Genomic DNA, 22,946 nt, shown 5'->3' with positions numbered 1-22,946 from the left:
GCTAAACAATCTGTAAAAAAATAACAATAAAATTATTAAAAGTGTAAAATGAAATTACATCAAAACTAAAACAGTGGCACAGCATCAGATAAAAACTGATTTTTAAACAAAATTTAAAAGGCCAACTGCCCTTAATAAATTAAAGATATCTGTAAGGCACACAGTGTCATTGGAGACGACACTGTCCAATGTCAGGGGTAAACCTATGGTAAAAGCATGTCTCAAATGGTGCTGTCTTTCATGGTCATGAACAGCACGACAGTAAAATGTGGGCTATTGTGATATGAATGTCACACAGACCATACATTGATACACTGGTCCCAAATAAGAAAAAAATGAGTTAAAATAACCTCCTACTTCTGATCTGTACAAAAAGGCAAAGTCCAATAGTAGGTTTTATTTGGAAAAGCTTGATATCATTGTTGTTCATTCCAAGTCAACTGTCAACTGGCATGGAGTCAAGACTTGAATACAGAGCCATACTCCAAGTATGGAATAGGCACAGCAGTGATAGCACCAGAGCAGACAGACTTAGTTGCAATGTCAGTGAGCTCATTCCTACAAATACTGACATGACCTGGTATCCAGTAAAAACTGGATAGAAGTAGATGATAAAGAGAAATGGGCCAGTCAGTTTTTGTAATATCAATGATAACAGGGTTAAAACTAAAGTGAAGTGATTCTAGGGTTAGTAGAAAGTGAAGTGAGTCAATATAAATAGTACAGTCCATGTACTACATCACTTCTACATGAGCCAAGGTGAAAGGATGGTGTACAATTCATCAGTGAACACAAACTGTAGAGAGGATCCTATGTGCAACCACCAAACTACAACAAACCATGCAAAACCCACAGAGTCACTTGACATCAAATTATCCATGTAACATTGCATAGCTCACTGAGGAAGGTAAACACAACTCCAGATGGGATTCTGTGGTGAGGATTGAAGTTTAGAAGTATAAAGTAGAGACAGTTGCAAACAGTGGAAGTGTAGGAAAGGTTCATGAGATTCAGTGTACAAACTCTGGACTGGAGAAGTGCAGAAAGCCCCTACACAGAGCCTAGTCTTCAGATGGCAAGTGGGTTGTAACACATTCAAGGCCAAGGTTCTGGCAGAGTCATAGACCAGAGACTTACAGATCAGTTTTGACTAAACAAGAGCACGATAGATCTTTAGCACAGAACATCAATCTACTCCCCAAGAAGTGGAAAAGAGAACACAGAGAATGTTCAGAGCCTTTGTACACTTGACGTGTAACTACTTGATACGTGGAATGAAAGTCAGCTTACAGTCAAATATAAGAATCAAGAACTTTGCCTTGGCAACCACAGGAAGTACAGTTTCATCAAGACAGAGCTCGGGTTGCAAAAGCACACGTAAACAATTTTAAAAAGATAAAAAGTAAAAACTGTTTGCTGTGGATCACTTCAGTAACTGATTGGGAGCAGTCTGTAGCTGCTGCTCAGTAAACTTCATGCTTAATGACTGACATGAGATGTAGAAGTCGTTGACATATAGAGTTCATTTGCAACTATAAAAGGGAGTTGTCCAGTCATAGCATTAATCTTTATAATGAAAAGTGTAATACTTAAGACACAGTCATGATGGACTCCACATTTCTGTGGAAAGTAAATGGATTACAGTCATAGAGACAATCAGACTTAAAGGAAAGAGGCGATTGCCCTGCCCAACTCGTGATTGCTAAGAAGGTGGAAGATGAACCAGAAGTGCTTGCTAAATGCACAACAAAAGCTTTTGCCAAGAGTATCAATGGAGCTCTTGACATCGGCAACTTCCAGACCATTGGAGAGCAAGGAAGAAAGGAAGGATGAAGTATACTGCCCACTGACCATCTGAATCTTGTCCTACATAACTTTGGAACTGGTGGTAGAAGATACACATAGTTGAGTACTTAATCCAAGATTTCTACTGGTTTTAACATATTACCTGCTGATTATGTGCATGGGCCTGCTGAAAAGAATGTGATTTAAAAGTGTGGGACACCTATGAATAGTTTCCCAGGCCCATTTTTGAGCCTTCCATTCTATGTGGCAGGCAAGATTCCACCATGGGCAAAGATACCATGGAAAATTTGTTAAGAATACATTGGGCAGCTGTGTGGACAATATAATCAGTCACTGCTGTAATGCATTTGTATACGAATGCCTTACAGACAACAGTACAATCAAGTTCTGAGAGAGCAGCGAAAGAGGTCCAGTTGGTATCAATTGTGGCCAATCTCTCTCAAAATGATAAAAAAATTATCACTGCCTAATTGGTTACAGTCAACCCTCCAATAAAAGTAATAGAATATTGAAGGGGAGCAGCTGGAAAGATCAACAGTAGTAAAAGACTGACTAGAAGCAGAAAAATATACATACGAACCAGTATTTCAGAGAGAAAGGTTGTAATTCAAGAGCATACATTCTATGGAATAATCACACCCCCTTTAATATTAGCACCACCGCAAGAGGGGATTAAAATTCCCCAGAATTAAAAATGGAAATGGCAATGATGGCATCAATATCTGAGTGATCACAGTTCTCTCTAAGAAATTGGTAGAGAGAACAAATAGTGATGGTACGACCCAAGAAACACCGAAGGATATGGACTCCAAGGGTATATCAAGTGGCAAAGAAAAGGCAGGCCCATGCTGACTAACCAATAGTGCCACCCACCCCTCCATGTACCCACCTATTACACAATCAGTCATTTCTGTATAAAGAAAACTGCTGAAAGGTGGCTGTATTGACAGGTTTCCTGTAAGGAAAGACACACAAGATAATATGAATTAATCTATTCCTTAATGTCATCTACATTCGAATGAAAACCTTGATAGTTACACTGTATCAAAGTAACCATTTTTATTTAGGTGAAGGATAAGTGAACAGAGAGTACTTCTGTTTTTGCCTATGTGTTTTACTTTATTGGAAGGAAGTCTATTGACCTCCATGGATCCTGCCCTGGGTTGAGTAGGCAGGACTCTGTCTGTGGACAAAAATTCCAGCAAATGAGGGTGTGAACAAATAATTGTTATGCAGTTCAAAGCTGCAGAAGAAGATGGACCAGAGGAAAGGCCTGAACCTGGAACCAAAGGAAGTGGATCTGGAGATCTACCAAAAGAAGTGGTGGGTACAGAGGTGGGAGTAGACATAGATTCATGAACTCTTTTAACCATGAAGGGCAAAAGGCTCTTCAGAGGCTTTGCAAACAACTCTGTTGGAGGTACAGAGAGATTTGTCTGCACTCCAACTGTAGCAGTAGAATAAAGTGCATCAACATATATTCAAGATGGAGTGGAGAACAATAACTTCCAAGTCTCTGGGTAGCAGATATTGTTCACAGTCTTCAGACATTGCACCTCTCTTTTCTTAGGGCAAGAACAAGAGTAAGAGGTGTGTGAACCACTACAGTTAACACAGTGTTGTTACAGTTTGCACTTGTAGGCATTGTGGTCTTTGCCAACACAACAAACACATATTAAAGAACCATTACATGATGTTTCAGAATGACCAAACTGCTGACGCTGGAAACATCTGAGAGGGTTGGGAATGTATGACCACATCTTACAGCTCAGATAACCTGCCTTGACTGTGGTAGGTGGACATGGTGATGCAAATTTCAAAATCTTAACATCAGTAGGCAGCATAATTCTGTCTTTTTCAGTGGCGATTTGGCACACTGCAAAAACACCTTGGCTGGAGAAACCAGCAAATATCTCTCAGTTTGGAATGTTCTTCAAGTCCAACATTTCAAGCTAGGAAGGTTGAAATGTTCTTCTCTGCTTATCAATAAAAGTGTAAATACCCACACCAGCCATTCTGAGATACATTTGTATTTCATGTGGGTTTCTCGTCATCAAGAAGTTCTTCAAGTCCCTTTCAACAAAAACTCCTCTTGAGGAATTCAGGGTAGTATTGATATTAACCTTGATGAGTATATCCTCAAATGCTCTTTGAATTAAGGAGGAGTTTAGTGTGTTGTGGTGAGGATGTTTCCACCAAAATTTCTTCAGAGCGTAACTTTCTTACTGACCTGGGGGAGCCAGCAAGTCTCTCTGATCCCTTTTTAACAAAAAAAGAAAAGAAAAAAGGGAAACATCTGCCCTAAGGATTTCTCAGATAATGAATACAAAATGAAAAATCTAGGTACAGAAACTGTGATGGTGATTGTTGAAAAGTCTTCCATTCATGACCATTTATCAGTTATCATTCTTTTTTCAATTTTATTTTATTTTTTTCATGAATTAAGGTATCCATACTAAAGTAAGAACACTTCAGTACCTGTTGTCCCCACCTACCATGGAGTCCTAGTAAAAGAGCACACTATAATGCCAAACAAGAAAGCTGCAGCAATGCCAGGTTATTGTGAGTACTATAACCAAACATCAGCATCAGACACAATGTCCACAACACCTGTTGAGAACATTCAACTGGTACTTGGTTAACCCTAGCCCAAGTGGACCAGCTGACTAACCATGGGGAGGCCAAAATGTTGTGTTAAAGTTGGACCCCTCATCTACCAAGATCCCCCTCCCCTTTAGAAATTGTCAGACATGGCAAACACATGGGTTGATGTTCAGATCCTAGGAGGTAAACTGAAAGTACAGAATCTTCTTTGGCAGTTCACATAACCAAGTGCAGGAATCCAACTTGAGGGGATTCTATTTGTGTAGGTGAAGTATCTTCTCAGTAGAAGATAACTGTTGATACATGTTTGTTTTTCTGGACACTTAAATTCCATATCATGGTATGTTCCTTTTCTGAACATTTTTTCACCAAAATAAACTACAGTGTACAGTAAAAATCAACACATAGTAATAATCATCTTTTATCTAGATCTAGTGTTAGAAAATTCAGTGTTATGAGAAATGTGGCAAGTATAGCTCAAAAGACATCTAAATATCTTGTGTCACATTAAATAGGAATGTACACACTCATCTGAATTGCAAGCAACAGAATATTCAGTTCATTATAGAAGAACATAATAGATACTGAATTTTCTAGTGGTGGATATTCAGACATGTGCATAAATCTTTAGGTTTCTGTTCAGTGTAGAGGCAAATCACAAAGGTATAAACTAGTTCCCTCATTACATTTTAGAGTTACTATTTTTAGAATGCTCTCTTCAGAATTTTTTATGCAATGGATAGAAAGGAGGAGACTATTGGCATCCTTTCAGAAATGTTACAGCACTGTGTGTTCTAAAATAAATAATCAGTGTACATAAAACTGCAAGTAGAATTCTTAAAGATAACAGAAAAGCCATGTGTGATGTTATGAGGAATTGTAATTTTCAAGTTTCTGCAATACAATTTCTAGAGCTTAATTTGCAAGATTATTTATAAATACTATTCAAATACATTGGTGTGTGTGTGTGTGTGTGTGTGTGTGTGTATGTGAATGTGTAATATACTTAATTTTTGCTTTGATTTTCACATTTGTAATCCATTACTTATTAAATAGCAGATAGGTTATGAGGAGAAAATCATGCATTTTGTTCTTATATATTATGAGTCTCAAAGTGTATCTGTTAATCTTTCTACCATGTTTCTTATTATCAAGTTGTTTACAGATCAATTCTCACACCTTAATCTAATGTTAACACTATTAGTCTAGTAGAGCATTACATGTTACCCATATGACTTAAGAAAGTAACAATTAGATCTGAAGTAGAAAGCGATTTCTACATGATCACTGGTAAAAATGACCTAAACTGTAGCTATAACAGTTACTATGATACAATTGCAAAACACTAACTTAAAGTGTAAAAAAATAATCTAAATACAGAACATTAACATATTAAATTTCCTACTGTACAAACATCACACTAAACTATAAAAAGTTATAATTAAATTTCCTACCATACCAGCATCCCACTAGACTATAAAAAGTTAACATAAATTTCCTACCATACCAGCATCATACTAGACTATAGAAATTAACACATTAAATTTCCTACCATAAAAAAAATGACAATAGACTACAGTGTAAAGCATTATATTTGATATGGAAGCAAAATTATTACGAATAAAAAAAGACCTTTTGACATCCAGACTGGATCACTTGGTTGTCCTGAAGCCACATGGATGTTTTCCTTCTGTTTCATTATTAGAGATATCATCGTCAAAGTTTTTCCTAAGCCCATGTCATCAGCTGTAAACAATATTTATGATGTAAAATTTTCTTTTTTACATTATACTTATAAATGTAAATGACTTATACAAAAAGGGAAAGTAGGCTTAAAATAATACTAAACATAGATGTTCATGTGCAGTTTTACTTATAATAGCAATAAACTGCAGCACACAAGTCCATAGTCCAGTATAAGATGAAACTAAGTGGCATGGTATATATACTGTTTGTCTATATTAATATTTATCCCTGTGAAGATTTTATAAATGGTGATATTTCTTACTAAAGATGTTACTAAGTTGCAATAAACATTTATATAATTTAAATAAAAATGGCTAAAGTGTATTTAGTCTCACCTAAAATTCCTCCTGGTGGATGTTGCCTTTCTCGCCAAAACAGCCAAGCTAAAGCTCTTCTTTGATGGGGCATCAGTAAAGTCCTAAGTCTTTCTGGAGTTGTTAATTCTTGATTTTCTGAAGGGCATGTTTCAAGTGACCTAATTAGAGTTCAATGTATATTTGTATATCAAAGTAACACATATTATTGTGCTAAAAATAAGTACATCATTTTAAAGCACTTAAAATGATTGAATATATAATTAGGTTATGGTAACTAAGCTCATAAAGCATAAATAGTTATGAAACAAAAAAAAACTGAAAAACTTTTGAAGAACAGATTATTGACAGGAAAACAGTTTCACCTTCATGATGATTTGTAGAGAGACATAAAATAATTTGATAACTTCTTGCACTTGCCCAAGATTTGCATGTTAATAGCCTTCAGTTGCCTCCCATCCAAAAAACACCTGTTAAGGTGGACTGTGTGAGTGCATGACGATAACCTCATGCAATCATTAATCATTGGGAGACACAACTTCTTTACATAGGAGCTTCCCCTTAGTACATGCACTTTAAATAACTTCATTCTTAGTTAAGGCAAAAAGAAAGTGCACCTGAAGGAGATGACACATGGGAAAGTGTGTAGAAGAGAGGAACCCTCAGAAATATATTTTCTGGGAAAGAAAATGTTAACTTCTCAGACAATACCTTATTACTCTGCAGAGAATAGCTAGAATGGTATAAGAACCCGTGCAAACATTAAATCTAGATGAGTTCCCTACAGAAGGTGCTTGAAGGGAAACCCATGGAGTACGATATTAATGGCAGAAGTTCCATAGAGGAACTCTCATGGGAGAATGCATCTTGTTTTGGATAAGGTATACACTCTTCAATTGCAAGGAGAAAGAAGGAAATGCAAAAGAATCTCAAGTATCACAGGGATGGGTGGAATACTTGCATAACCAACTGAGCACTAGCACAAAGTGGTTGGTAAGTCAAGAAGGGTAGCGTGGTTAGGGCATAATTAGACTGTATAGAGTTGTTAGGGCATGATTACACTTTATAGCATGTGTCTTACATCCAGTCAACTGGACAGATGGAGATAAAAGTGAAAAACCCATCTTGCTGCAGAAGGGAACACTAGCTATTTGAGGAGCAACTTGTACTAGGTGACAATGCCATCAAGAAGTGTCACATATCAAGGTGAGAATAGTAGGGAGAAGATAAAGAGAAATGTGTATACAGAAAATGGTGATGCTGGTCTAAGCTGAAGGATGAGGAATTAAGAATTAAAAGAGGGAAAGTTTGATCTGAGACCACATTCTTGAGACATTGAAGATAAAGATCAGAGGGAGAAGGAGAAGAAATGGAGAAAGGAAGTAGGAGAGGTGGAGAAATAAACCATGGGTGAGGACCTGAAGAACCCATATACTTGGTGAAAATGAAGACCAAACACTGGTGAAAAGAGACAGATGCCATTGTGGGAGAAACAGTCAGATAAAATCACCACCACCCTGGTCATGCTCAAATTGGTGAGAACAAATATTTGCCAAATGGATGAAATGAGGCCCAATGTACCTGAAGAAACTTACAGCAAATTGAACAATGGCTTTTGGGTCCTCCTCAAACAATGATCTCCAAGCAGTTACAGGTCCAATGTTAAAACAATCATCATTATCACTAAACAAGGAATCTACAGTTGCCTGAGAGTTCATAACGGTTAGAAATATCGTTATGACTGTTTTTTTTCTTGCTAGAAGTGAAAAAAAAAATACTATTTATGTGAATCATGCATACTAAACCAGGGAAATCTAAATGAAATTTAGTTCAGTTAGAAACCATCACAAATCTTAAGTAATTTATCAATTTTGAAACATCCATTTTAAACAATGAAGTGAAGAATGAAGTTATTTAAGGTGCAAGCAACAATAGTCCTTCATAAGGAGGAAGGTGACACAACCTCCTTGTGAAGGACTATTACTGCATGATGTGATTACATTAAACACGATTTTTAAGTAGGATGTATCTCAAGATTAGTAGCATGCACATCTTGTAGGCAGACATGGGGTAAAAGAAAATCAAGCTATTCTGTGTGTATAGATGAGGTATGAAACTAGTGATTATAAAAATGCATCTCTTATCTTTAGTTATGTTATCCCCTACAGCCACATATATGGTAACAGGCTTCCTATAAAAATACGTCCAAAATTGTACAACTTAGAAAAACATTAATAATATAAACACTGACTAAATATAATACACAAATCAGAAGATATAGAAGACATATTAGGTACTTAAAAATAATGTTCTGAAAAACAAACACAGATACTAATGAGCATACTTGTGCAGTTTTTCTATTGCTTCTTTTGTAACTGACCGAACTTCAGCCTTTCGTGACTCTATCATTCGCCTTCCATATAAAGTGTGTTGAGTAGATTTCGCTTAATAATAAAACATTTAGAAAAAAAAGTACTAATTACACTCAAAATTTAATGAATACATGCTTAATGACAAAAAAAACATGAAGTTCATAAAATTATAGGTTAGTGACATAATTTGAAGGCTCTTTGAAAACAATTCCTTTATTCAACGTAATATTCTTATTATTTGATGCTTCAGATTTATCAGCGACTCTTTTCCCTCAACATCTGCATACATAAATACAGATATTAACCAATTCTCTATTTTAAAAATTACCAAAGATTAAAATAAAACTACTTACCCCTGAGTATATAGTATATTATACTTTTTAACACCATCATCATCCTAAATCTCCAATAACTTTTAACTTTTTAATTTTTCACATAAAAATTTGCTTCACGATAAACAGTCTCAGATGTATACACATACTAAATGGCACTTCTACAGAGGGTTAAATACATTATATTAAAACCATTTTTAAGCCTCACCACAATGTTGCAAAGTCCAGTTATGCTTTATCTAATAACCATTGTGACAATAGCCTATAGTTGCCACTGCAAAAGGCCCATAGTAAGGTTTCCATGTCCTAAGTACACCACTCCTCCCTTGCAAGCTTTTCAAAACAATCTAATGTATGAGAATAAATGTTTTCCAGTCTGTTTGAACAGTCTAACTGCACAAAAGTCCAGGTATGAAGTTTGTTAACTTGAAGAGTACATCTTGGTATGGAATAGCATGAATACATGTTTCATTCCAACTGTTGAATTGTGCAACAGAGGAACAAAGGGTTTGATCAGAAGCCTTATCTTTATGAAACCATACTGTGTTCATTTCTTTTGTAGATGGAGATCCTTCTTGATTATACTGCATACTGTTTGCTTGAAGCATGTAGATGGCTTTTGTCATTGACCTTGGTATTCATTAATTGTCATATGCTATATGTTCCAGTATTTGCTTACCATGACTTGAGAGTATGACTTGTTGCAGGTCTCTTTGTTTTCCAATGTTATAAGGTAAAGAGAGATAAGTATATCTTGGAAATTCTAAATCCACAATCTATCTATGATCTGAGTATATAAATATTTTGTATCGGAAAGAGCTGTTATATACCCTTCAAAAAAGCAATTAATTTTCAGTAGCATCACAACACCTATATGAAACAAACAATGTTAAAATGTAGTTCAAATACATGTCATTCTATAACAACTCTATATCAGCTGTTGCTGTCCTCTGACTTGCTGATTTATATATTCCAAAGCATTTTAATACAACATATTCAACTCTGTATTTAGCATGTGCAGGTTCAAAACATACAACGGAACAATGGTAATGAAAGTCCTTCTCATGAAGCAAATTTATTTTCCCAAAAAATTATTTATTTAAAATATGTAATGTAAGTTTCTAATGATAAATATATCCAAAAACTGATGACAGGAAGTTACTTAAAATAATAATTCATTTAGACATTTTTCAGATATTTGAGCTTTTTTCAAATAAGTTGTGATGAAATGCACCTAGTTGTACAATAAAACACATTAACTGATAAGCTAAACCCAATATTATATCAACAAGAATGTTTATTCTATAATTATCTAATTAAAGACCAAGTTCCTCACGATTACAGATAGTTTTCTTTTATTTGTTATTAATGTATAATAATTTATTATAATTTTGTCATTAAATTTTTAGTAAGTATTACAAGTTCTTTGTACACAAAAATCATATTTTGTTTGTTTGTTTTCAATTTCGTGCAAAGCTACATGAGAGCTATCTGTGTTAACCATCCCTAATTTAGCAGTGTAAGACCAGAGGGAAGGCAGCTGTTCATCACCACCCACTGTCAACTCATGGGCTACTCTTTTACCAATGAACAGTGGGATTGACAATCACATTATAATGTCCCCTTGGCTGAAAGTGTGAACATGTTTGGGGTGACAGGGATTCAAACCAGTGACCCTTGGATTACAAGTCAAGTGCTTCAACCACCTGGCCATGCCGGACTCTCAGATTTTGTAATGAATTATTTTTTTACAAAAAAGATTTGCTGAAGAATATAAATAGTGTTACTATATAGTAGTCTGAATTCCAAATGAGTTTCATGTTAAGATTGAAAATACTTTCTCTGTCTCAAAAACCTCAAGTTTTATGTGTTATAATCTCTGATACCTCCCAAATAAATTTCAAACATTTTTTTCTGTAAAACTTCATACTTTATCTGTTATTATTTATACTCTAACTTTATACAAGATTGGTCCATTTCATTAACCTCATACATACCAAAAAACAAAATATTAAAATAAATCTAAATTACCTGTTTTATTTTCTAGAATGATTTCAGATTGTACACTGTAATATGAAACACTTGCTCTTTGAACCTTGTCTAAGTATTACTTGCACTTTTGTAAGTTTTAAATCAGTCAGCAAATGTGGAGCTAATGTTACACTATTGGATTACACTACAAACAATCTACTCAAAAGCATATCTCTTGAAAATATAATTGTTATTATTATTTATTGCACCTAATATAACCTTAACTAACATAAAAAGTTTCCTATTTTCATTTTATAATTACTTTTATAATAACACATAAAAAATACACATGAAAAAAAAAACTTAGCTTGGTCTTTTTCTTTGGTCTATTTCTTACACTAATAAATGTTTGGGGCAAATATCACAATTCTCACACAAGGGGAAATTCTACACTTATTTTAATAATGCCTTATAAAATTCAGAACTTTAAAATTACATACTATTAAAACATGGATTATTAACTTTATTTTTATTGTTGAATTATAAAATGAATGTAGTTCAATTAATTTTTTAATGTGATTCACTAAATCCTGATGACCTGTATAGTTTGTTTGGTTTATTTTGAATTTGGGGCAAATATACACAAGGGCTATCTGTGTAGCCATTCTTAATTTAGCAGTGAAAGACTAAAGGAAAGCAAGCTAGTCCTCACTACCTATCACCATTCTTGAGCTACTCTTTTACCAATAAATATTGACATTAACTGTCATATTCTAATGCCCTCACAGCTGAAATGGTGAGTATGTTCGATGGGATGGATGATTTGAACCTGCAATCCTCAGTTTGCAAGTTAAATGCCCTTAACGACCCAGCCATATTAGGTCCAAACATGCAAAGAAACACAACTTCAATGTTAATTGAAAAATCCTAATTTTTGGTTTTGTAAAATTAAGAAGTTACAATGCACCATTTGGTAACTAAAATACACATTTATTTGCTTTACTGCACAAAATATTTATAAAATGTGGAAGGTATTTTAATTCTGAATATTTTTCTTAGTATAACATATTCTTTAAGCATTTCTTAGTTTACACAAGAAACTTTTTAAATTCTATATGTAATTAACACATGTTCAATGACTGCACATACAACAAATTACTAGTCTGACTACTCACCATGATACAACTGCTGTAAAGCATGTTTTGACAACTGACCCACATCATCAACTACCTGCATCTTCCTCTGACCTTCTTCAGGAATTTCGTTTTTGATAAACTGAGTTGATTTTGACATAATATGTGCAGGAACTCTAGAAACTGTTCCTGATTTCACTGACTTAAAATAAGTTTTAACATTCTGGTGACTACCTGATTGACCATTATTCCTTTCAGGAATCTTCCCAGTAGTGATCGGTTTTATACTAGTTGTATATGAAGACTTTTCAAAATATTTCTCATTTACAGATCTTAATGATGATACTTTAGCATCATAACATCCAGGATCATCTAATTTCAAGGAAATAAAGTCTTTCCCAGATGATCCTGAAAAAAACATTTTTTATATTAAAAAATCTTTATTTTTATTATGCAGTGAATAATATAATATTCTTTGTTATATACCTGAACATTTACTAATAGTTTTTGCTCAAAAGCAAGATAATATATATAAAAAACAAAAGGATATATATATAATTTATAAAAGGTACTGACCAGTAATACAAAATGTAATAAATCCATACAGAAGAGCTTATTCTGATTAAAATAGATTGAATGATTAGATGTATACACACATTGTTAAAGAAAATATATGTTAACTATGCAAAATAATATCATAAGTGTGACAATTACTGTAATTATAGCAATGTAAAAGTTTTTAAATATCATATTTACTGCTTAAGAATTAAGATGGTTAACTAAACCCACCTTGAACTTACGCATTCCATAAATTTTAAATGTATCATTGTGAAATCTGGAAAGTTTTTAGTCAGTGCACACAAAAGAATCACTAATGTAATTAGTAATAACCTTCTGCTAAAGATATATCTTTAAATATATAAAGCCTTTACAGAAAAATTAATAAAAATGCTTATTTTATTTTAATAATGCCTTATAAAATTCAGAACTTAAAACTTACATACTATTAAAAGATGGATTATTAACTTTATTTTTATTGTTGAATTAATTTTTGAATGTGATTCACTAAAACCTTATGACCGTATTTTTATCTTAAAGTAGATTATAATTCAAACTTTAATATTACATGAGTTAATTTCATAACTTAGAAGTAAATATTAAAAGAACACATTTAAATATATATTTTTATGTGTCACATGGTATGTTGAATGCTGCACTGGTTTAAATTGTATGTTTTTGATGTCAAAATGTTAAGTTTATGATTTCATACAAATTAGGAACTCAAATTACTAATTTTATAAAGCTAGAATATAAAATAATAGCCTTATATCTTTTTATTTTTGCTGAGATATGCTTGTGTACTGAATCAAACATGGTGACCCCATTCCACTCCTTTCATTTTTTGAAACTGTCCCTTTTTTACACTTACTTCAAAATATGACATGTGAATAACCAATTAACAGTGTAGAATGTCCACAAGATGGTTTTTCCTCACAATTTTAATCTTTGAAAAGCCTTCTACATTATTTCAATGAGGCAGGTTGTGTCTTTGGTCTGCTTGAAGTTTCATATTTTAAAATATCTAAATCAGTATTAGTTAGTATGCTTAATAAATTATAGTGGAATTCTGTGGTATCAGTGCAGTTATTAACTATTTTTTTCAGTACTCAACTGTGTATTTATACATATAAAATCTAAAAAAAATTTTTCCTTGATATCCTCCACATGTGGAGTTTTAAAAGACTTAGCAACCTAAGTCCAGTAACAACCAAGCACAAAGGTTGTAGCAAGAAGAGATAATTGTTTGCATTACTTCTTGATTTTTTGTTCAATCCTTTTAGAAAAATAAGTTTCATAATTTATTTCTAAACAGTAATAATCTATATACACATATATAATGTATAATAATTGAAAAATGTGAGTGTATACTATGAAATACTAGTCCACCAAAGTACAGCTAAAACAGGAAAAACTAATTCTCAGTTTTATATTACTGAATATAAACTGTCAATGCAAGTTATATAATGTCAGATAGACATGACTGGAAGGTGAATATAATAAAAAAGATTATAAATATATATGGAAAAACATAACATTATGTGACTTAAGCTACTTAGACATTTCTATTTTTATGTTATAATATGTAGTCATTCTAGTATGAAAAAGTACAATCTATATTTACTTCTAATTTGTTTATGGTTACAAGGTTGGTTATGTGACAGATCTCACAGTTAAAGTATAGAAAATAATGTAAAATATAAAGTCTCACTGAAAAAAAACGTTTGAAATGTATTCAGGAGATTAGCAAAAGCAAACAATATTTAAGATTTTTTGAGATGAAGAATAGTTTTTAAATCATAACATGAAATCACTTTGCACTCAGGCAAGTAACAAAACAGTCTATTTTGCTCCTGTGCTTTGTCATTGAATATCCTGTATTTAAGTTATTTATTGAACAGATAGATCTATGAAATTAAACACCAATTATTACATTGTGAACAACATGTACTGAATAAATTCTCTGCCATTAAACAATTATTTTATCTTTCTGATCTACATGAATATAGTTAGCTTATCATTTAACAAAAATGCTTATTAATCTTTAGTAACGTACAGAGTCCATCTGGTACTGAATTGGCATTCAGTCATAAATAAATATTTTAATATATTTTCATGTACTGTAACAAAATACAATAGAATATTCACCAGTTTTCACAGCTTTAGTGTTAAACATACATTTACCATAGATGCATCAGACATATATAAAAAAAATTATTTATTAGCACACATCAGTAAATACTGCAAAGAACTGTATTTTTAATTGTCTCAGTATGACCTCAGTCAAATTGTCCCACTCAGTAAATGCAAATTTACCTTCAAGTTTTAATACTATAACTTTTAATGTGTTTGGTATATCTTCAAAAAACTGTAAACTTTCAAGAAGTATTAAGTTTTTTGAAAACAAACATTAGAATTTTTAATGAAGTATTTTCATTAAATATTTCTCCATGAATGGATGGAGTTAAAAGTGTTGACTGCTCCAAGAGAAGAGTGATTTTCATGTTAAGAATAAAAATACTTTCATTCATATGAAAATTATCATTTGCATAATGTCTAAAACCTTCTAAATAAATTTCAACGTTATTTTTTTAGTAAAACTTTATACTTTGTTTTTTTCTCTACCTTAATTCTATAAAAGGCTGGCCAATTTCACTAACCTTGTAAGTACCATAAACAAAACACAGAGTAGTAAATCCAAATTTCCATTTTTTTTCTTTCTAGATTGATTTCAAGATGTAAGATGAGACAATGCTCTTTATCCTAAAATGCTTCCATTTTTTAATGCTATACACCTGTTTCTTCTTAAATGTTATTGTTTTGCTACTCTTAAACTGTGTCTAACTAATCATCTCACCCCATAAGTTGTAAACCAGGTCATGAACTCAATCAAATCATATATCACACAGATTGCTTGCAAATATAGTTAGTTAAAACTCTTCTTTTTTCACCCTACTTTATTTAATGTAATAAATTATCCATTTTTAATGTTAATTACTTTTATAATGATAAATAAAGAATACATAAGTAAAACAAGAAGCTTGATAGCTCAATCAGTTTTTCTCTGTAACTGTAAAAAGTTAATATTTTCTTACACTGAAATTGTACTTCTGTTTTTATTCATTCATCACTGAAAATTGAATTCCCACCCAGCTTACATCCAACGTATTTTTATTGTGTTTTCATGAAACATAATAGGAACAAAATATGCTCTCCTGATGCAGGTTAATCTCTGTATACTATTCAGTCTAATGTTCACTTTGAAGTTAAACACACACACATACTAGAAGTGGATGGGAAGGGTGAAAGAAGGTAAGTACATATTAGAAATATATTTTCAGTGTATGTAAATATTAACTTCAAACACAGTATCTTACCTCCTCTCACATAATAGCCAAAATCTCAAACTGAAAAGTGGAGCCACCAGTACAAAAATGACCTAGATGAACATCATTCAGAAAACATTCAAAGAGGGTCGACTCTTTCTTGCAAGAGGAACACATTCATGGAAGACTGCACCACATCTATACTATGTATACTTCTCACCCAGTGCATTAGTAACTGTCACAGAGTAGTTGGGAAAATAAGTGTAATGTATCCAAGACTACATACATGTTGGTTGGTCCAACTTGACACCAAAACCAAACTCCTAAGAACAGAATAGGAACTAGAATAGAGGGTTCCCAATTAAAGGTGTGACCCATAGTATAGAATGGCTAGGGTATGTCAAACCATATTTGAAGGGTCGACTCTTTTTTAAACCAGGGAGCATTGAATATTTTATCTTCTAGTATGAGACAGGAAGAGGGTCCCTACTGTCTTCACCACAAGTTTATGAAACAGAAAAGAGAATATTCTGTATATACAAGAAACACATGCATAAATCCTCAACCAGCATCAACCATTTAGGAGCCCAGCATTTAAGTGATGACAGACAGGGAGGTGCCATGTCGTGGCTCATTCAAATTAAAAACAAAATGGATTTCTGGTTTCTTATCTAACTCCAAACACTGCCAGAATGTATGAGTCATGACCTGCAGATGATTTGCTAGGAGTTGGTTGGCTAGTTGGCATTTTTTGGCATAAAGTAACTAGGCAAAGAAGTGTTGAAGAGAGAAAGGTTGTGAACTGAGAGTATATATTCCTTAGAAACATCCCTCACATTAATATCAGAGGGGTTGTTAACCTGAAGATGACCTAAGAAGGTCAAAATGTTGTTTTCTGTTTATCAATAAAAATGTTAATACCCATACCAGCCATTCTAAGATATATTTTGTGTCCATTAATCTCCTAACAGAAAGAAGGGAGAGAGTAACTATTCCATAAGGGCATCAAATTCTGATAATTTCTAAGTCTCTCCTGGAGATAGGTGAAAATAACAAAAAATAATGCTATGAACCACAAAAGCACAGATGTCTTGAATGGTACAGACAAGAAGGGAACTTGCTGGTCAACTAGCAGCAGCCCACCTCCAAGAACTCGGCCATCACACAGCCTGTCATTCTTATACTAGGAAAAATGCCAAAAGGGACAGTGTCAGCAGATCCTGAGAATGATTCCTGTTAGAATAGAAACTTGGGATGATAGGAATTGATCAAAGCCTTAATGTCATCCAAATCAGAATGGAAACCTCAACAGTTTCACAATGTCATAGTGGCCATTTTTACTTAGAAGGATGAAAATATGGTGGAGAAATCTTTTGTTTGCAACCACATTTTTCTTTTAAAGAAAGAAGTTTATCAACCTCCATAGAACTTGCTCAAAGACAATTAATATGCCCTAGGCATGCTGGAAGAAGAAGATTCTAGTGACTGAGGCCATGACCAAATAATGGTCCTCCATCTCAAAACTGAAGGAGAGGTACCCCAACAGTCATTAGAAGTGATGGTGGGAAAAGATAGGAATATATGGGGAATTGTCAACTTTTGCATCTAGTGAGGGAAAAAGGTTCCTGATGTGGAAGAGAGATAGTGTTAGAGGTACAGAAAGATATGTTTGCACTTCCATTATAGCAGTAGCATATGTCAAAGATGGAGCAGAGGACATCAATTTCCAGACCTTAGGATAAGAGCTGTTGTTTACAGTATGTAAGCTCAATTAAGGCAATAACAAAAGTATGAGGATTAAAAAAAAAACACAATGTGCACACATCAAAGAACCATGAAAAAGATGTCTTAGTATGGTCAAGCTGCTGAAACTGGAAACACATGGGAAGGTTAGAAATACAGGGCTCTTTCTCACAATGTGCCTTAACAATGACAAATGAACATGATGACATAATAGCTGAAATCAGAACACCGGTAAACTGCAATATTCCATCTTCTTCACAGGAGATACGTTACACAGTTGAAACTCCTTGGCTGGAAAACCCAGTGAGGATTTCCCCTCAAGAGATGTTCTTTAAAGCCCTCTCATGGATAATTTCTCATTGGGAATTCAAAGTAGCCAAAAAGAGTTTGCTATGGTGTAGCGTAGATGTTCCTACCAAGATATCCCCAGAATGTACTTCTTGACTGAAATCTTTTTTGGATGAACTTGGAAGCCATTTGCCCAAATGATTTCTCAGCCAAAGAATGAGAAAACAAGGTAATGAAACTGACTTCATGATGACAATGGAATAGGATTTTCCATGTGTAGTTGCTTAACTGTTAACTGTTTCTTTTTTTTTCTACCTAGATTTATGGAATCCACAAGAAAATGTGATTCAGTGGCTACTATTCTCACCCACCATGGATCCCTATAAGAGGATGTACTACAATGCCAAACAGTAATAATGTAGCTATGCCAGATTTTCATGGATACAATACCCAAACACTGGCATTAGATATAATGTCTACAAAATCTGTTGAGAATGCTCAATGTTGAAACTTAGTTGGCCCTAGTACAAAAGAACCAGCCAAGTAACCCAAGTGGAGCCACCTTAAGGCCAGCAATCTACAAAAATTCAAGGCCAAAGTCATATATTAAAATTCTACTGACATAAACTGACCCATCAATGACATCTCTTGACCGTCAAAATCCTCTCCTCTTATTCACACAACACCACACAACAAACATATGGGTGGATGTTTGGATTCCAGAGGAGGTAAGACGAAGAAACAGAACCTTATCCACGAGGTCTCCTCACTGTGTACACAAATTCATCTTGAGAGGTATGCTGAGAGTACTCCAGCCAACAAAAGTACCCATCAGCCTCTCCAGCTTCTTGCAATACCAAACTACCAAGCCTGAGCTTGATGGAGAAGATCTGCCAGGTGCACTCCAACAAACACATGCATCAATACTTGCATTGGCTGGTCCAGCTCTTTTATCTAACACCTACCATCCAGACAATCATAGGATGAGAAGTCTATGAAGGGGTAAACTGCATTTCACCAAATTTACTCCAGTTTTTGAGTCAGTAAAGAAATTTACACCACTATTATCTTACTTTCTACTGAATAGATTTGAACACATTTGGGTGAAAGCATCCATAGTCCACCACCCCAATGGCTAAGAACTTTGAAGTAGTAAAAATTTCAGTATTCCACTTGCAGAAGAGGAGAGGTAAGACATTCACAGGAATGCTATTTCAAAGACAGTGGACAGGGTAATTGTAGTAAACCTAATTTAAAATGTAGACTGTTCCTTATTTCTTCAATTAAAAGGATGGCAGAAATGGATAGTAATTTAGTCTGGGATGGGTATAAATATGATGCAATATACTCTAAGGTGAATCTACTAGTAGTGTCATGGAACACCCCATTTTGACAGTATATGCTAGAAGCCTGCAGAGATGTGTATACATTGGTGGGTCAAGTGCCATCAGTTTGACAGGATGGTTGGTTGATTTAGTGTTTTATGGCACAAAGCAGCTAGGCTATTTGTGCCAAATGTCTGGTAAAAAGGTAAAAATAAAGTAAATATAGTAAAATTCATAAAAGAATATGAAGTTAAAACAAAACAGCATTTAAAAACATAAATAGCATGAAACCATTGTCGACATCTAGTCTACAATGTCAAGAGAGAAATCACAGCAAGAGAAGTTGTAAAGGACTTTCTGTAGCACAATGGTAATTATCATAACCCATCAGGAAGACTAACAGGTAAGTACAGAACCACTGTCAGTCACCTGAAGTTGGCCTCTCCAGTCCTGGTTCCGGGTTATGTGTCATTACGGCCATAATCAAAAAGTAAAGTAATAAAAGTTTTAAAAGACACATAGCAAAATTGTAATAAGAAATTGCCAAGGTGGACAGTGTCACTGTCACCAATAACACTGTTTAATGTTATGGACAAACCTTGGGTCAGAACATGTTTAAAATGGTGCTGTCCTTGCAAGTTGTAATAATGGCAAGAAAGTAAAATGTGGCTTATAGTGATTTGAGTGTTACATAGACTAAACACTGATGCATCAGTTTCAGATAAAAGAAAATGATGAGTTAAAAAACTATGACCAATGTGTAGTCTAGTTAGAACTACTTCCTCCTTCTGATCCTCACAGAAGCAAGACAGCCAAGTGTCCAATATGGGGTTTTATTTGGAAAAGCTTGTTTTTGCACTGCTCACTCCAAGCCGACTACCAGCTGGCACGAAGCCGAGCTTTGAAAATAGGATTATAGTCCATATATGGAGTAGGCACTGCAGTGATAGTGCCAGAGCAGATAGATGTAGCTGCCATGTCTGCAAGGCCATTACTGCAAATACCAACATAGCCTGGTATCCAGAAAAACTGGATAGAAGTAGCTGTTAATGAGCAATGGGACAGTCGGTTTTGAATACAAGCGAGAACAGGGTATGAACCAACGTGAAGTGATTCCAGAGCCAGTAGAGAACTAAGCAAGTCAGTATAAATAGTGCAGTTGCAGTACTGCTTAGCTTCAATATGATCCAGGGCAAGAGAAATAACGTACAGTTCAGCAGTGAACACATAAGCTATCGAGGGGATCCTGCAAGCAACCACCAAACTGCAACAAACCATGGCAGAGCCCACAGAGTCACCTGATTTGGAACCATCCGTATAAATTGGAATAGAAAGATTGTTCGAAAGATGCTCAGTAAATAAAAGATGGTACTTCCAATCGGGAGTATCTGCTCTTCTCAGATGACGTAAAGAAAGGTCACATTTGGGGACTGTAATAAGCCATGGTGGGATGAGCTGACCAGTGGATACTGCAATGATATCCAACGACAAATCCAATTCATCCAACTGTGCCTGGATGTGAAGGCCAAAAGGAGCAATGGTAAATCATCTATTCTGAAAAAGTATGGCCCACCAAGGAAGGAAAACACAACCCCAGGTAGGATGCTTTGGTAAGGTTACGAAAAATATGAAGGTGCAAAGGAGGTTCATGAAAGCTCTGAACTGGGGATAGTAAAGAGCCAAAGTTGATGATGAAGTCCAGCATCTTTAAGGCTGATTGACCAGTGATCCATAGTCAAGTTTGATTGAATATGAGTACAATATATCTTTAACGTAGAATATCGATCCACTTCCAAAGTCAAATCAGGTGGTCCAGCTGCTTAATGTGTGGTATAAAGGGAGTCTGAAACTTCACTGATCATCAAAACCCACATTGGGGGCAAAAGTGTGGGTGAGCCATGGTCCACTTCAGACGATTGAGGGCAGTTGTTCAATATATATGTCATGTTAGGCGAGGAATGGGCTCAACATAGAGCCCAACAGTGAAAAGTTGTTCAGTGATGGCATTAATCTTTATACTGAATAGTGTGACACTCAAAACATAGCCCTGAGGGACTTCAAGTTCGTGTAGAAAGAACAGGAAAGTGTCAAACCCACATGTACTTGAAATCTCCTGTCCATTAAAAACTTTAAATAAAAGTGGGTAAATGGCCACATAATCCATATCTCCTCTAAGCCTTCTCAATGTCTTACAGAGACTTCTCAGCTCAAATCAGGTGGTCCAGTCATCAAAACCCACAGGATTGGAAGGTAGTTTGAAGGAATCTTGGGATCTTTCCCAGGCTTAGAGAAAGGTAAGATAGCAGCCTGGCACCAGGCATCAAGAAAATCATTCTCATGCCAGATCCAGTTAAAAGCAATTAGAAGAATATCAAGAGGAGCAGGAGAGAGATAGCACAGCATGTCATAGTGTACATCATCTGGTCCAACAGATGTACTGCCAGACCGAAGAAGAGCCAGTTTCAGTTCCACCAGTGTAAAGGGATGATTATAGTAATAGAGACAATCAGTTCAAAAGGAAAGAGGTGATCACTCTGCCTGAGTTTTGATGGCCAAGAAGGTAGAGAAAGAAGCAGAAGTGTTAGATACCCAGCAAAAGCTTTCACCTAGACTATCGTTGATACTCCAGATATCAGCTACTTCTTGGCCATCAGAGAGTAAGATCGAGAGGGGGACAGAAGTGTAGTGCCCACTGATCTTTCGAATCCTGTCCCATATGACTTTAAAATTGGTGGAAGAAGATATGCCAGTTGTGAACTTAATCCAATATTCCTTCTTGCTTTGATGTCTTACCCACCTAGCATGTGCACGGGCCTGCTGGAAAGCGATGCAGTTTGAAAGTGTGGGATATCTACGGAAAGTATCCCAGGCCCATTTCTGAGCCTTCCGTGATATGTGGCAGGAAGGATTGCACCACAGACGAGGATATAGTGAAAAAAGTGTCGAGGTTTTAGGAATACATTGAGCAGCTGCTTGTATAATACAGTCAGTTTCTGTTGCCACACAGCTGACTACTGATGGCAGGATCAAGTTCTGCGAAAGCAGTGAAAGTGGACCAGTCTGCCTGATCCAGCTTCCACCAGGGCACATGGGTTGGGTGGCATTGACCACAGCCAGTCTCTCTCAAAAGTATAGGAAAAGTATCACTGCCTCATGGATTATTGTCAACCCTCCATGAAAGATGGGAGAATAATGAAGGAGAGCAAACTGAGAGATCAATAGCAGTAAAGGACTAACTAGGTGCATGAAAATAAGTGGAAAAACCAGTATTGAAAAGAGAAAGATTGTGATCAGAGAGCATATGCTCTACAGAGCAACCCCTCCTATCAATAACAGCACTTTCCCAGAGGGGATGAGGTCCATTAAAGTCCCCCAGGATTAGAAAGGGAGACGGCAACTGTTAAATGAGAGCATCAAGGTCTGATTTA

General features: G+C 35.0%; 1 protein-coding gene across 8 annotated transcripts in view; it reads right to left on the bottom strand.

Moving 5' to 3' along the window:
- LOC143229196 (transcription termination factor 2-like) overlaps nucleotides 1–22,946 on the bottom strand; it is a 130,390-nt gene that overhangs the window by 73,199 nt on the left and 34,245 nt on the right. For 6 of the 8 annotated variants that reach the window (XM_076461173.1, XM_076461178.1, XM_076461174.1 and 3 more), the window contains 4 exons: nucleotides 12,321–12,686; nucleotides 8,815–8,914; nucleotides 6,492–6,631; nucleotides 6,043–6,156 (listed from right to left, as the gene is read on the bottom strand). In XM_076461173.1, coding sequence (XP_076317288.1) covers nucleotides 6,043–6,156; nucleotides 6,492–6,631; nucleotides 8,815–8,914; nucleotides 12,321–12,686 — 720 coding nt within the window. The remainder of the gene's footprint in view (nucleotides 1–6,042; nucleotides 6,157–6,491; nucleotides 6,632–8,814; nucleotides 8,915–12,320; nucleotides 12,687–22,946) is intronic. The other 2 variants (XM_076461177.1, XM_076461176.1) reach the window with 1 other exon arrangement.

The sequence above is a fragment of the Tachypleus tridentatus genome, chromosome 10 (assembly GCF_004210375.1).
Source record: "Tachypleus tridentatus isolate NWPU-2018 chromosome 10, ASM421037v1, whole genome shotgun sequence".
NCBI lineage: Eukaryota > Metazoa > Arthropoda > Merostomata > Xiphosura > Limulidae > Tachypleus > Tachypleus tridentatus.
Note: the sequence above shows the minus strand (reverse complement) of the source record. Positions and strands in the feature narration are given on the sequence as shown.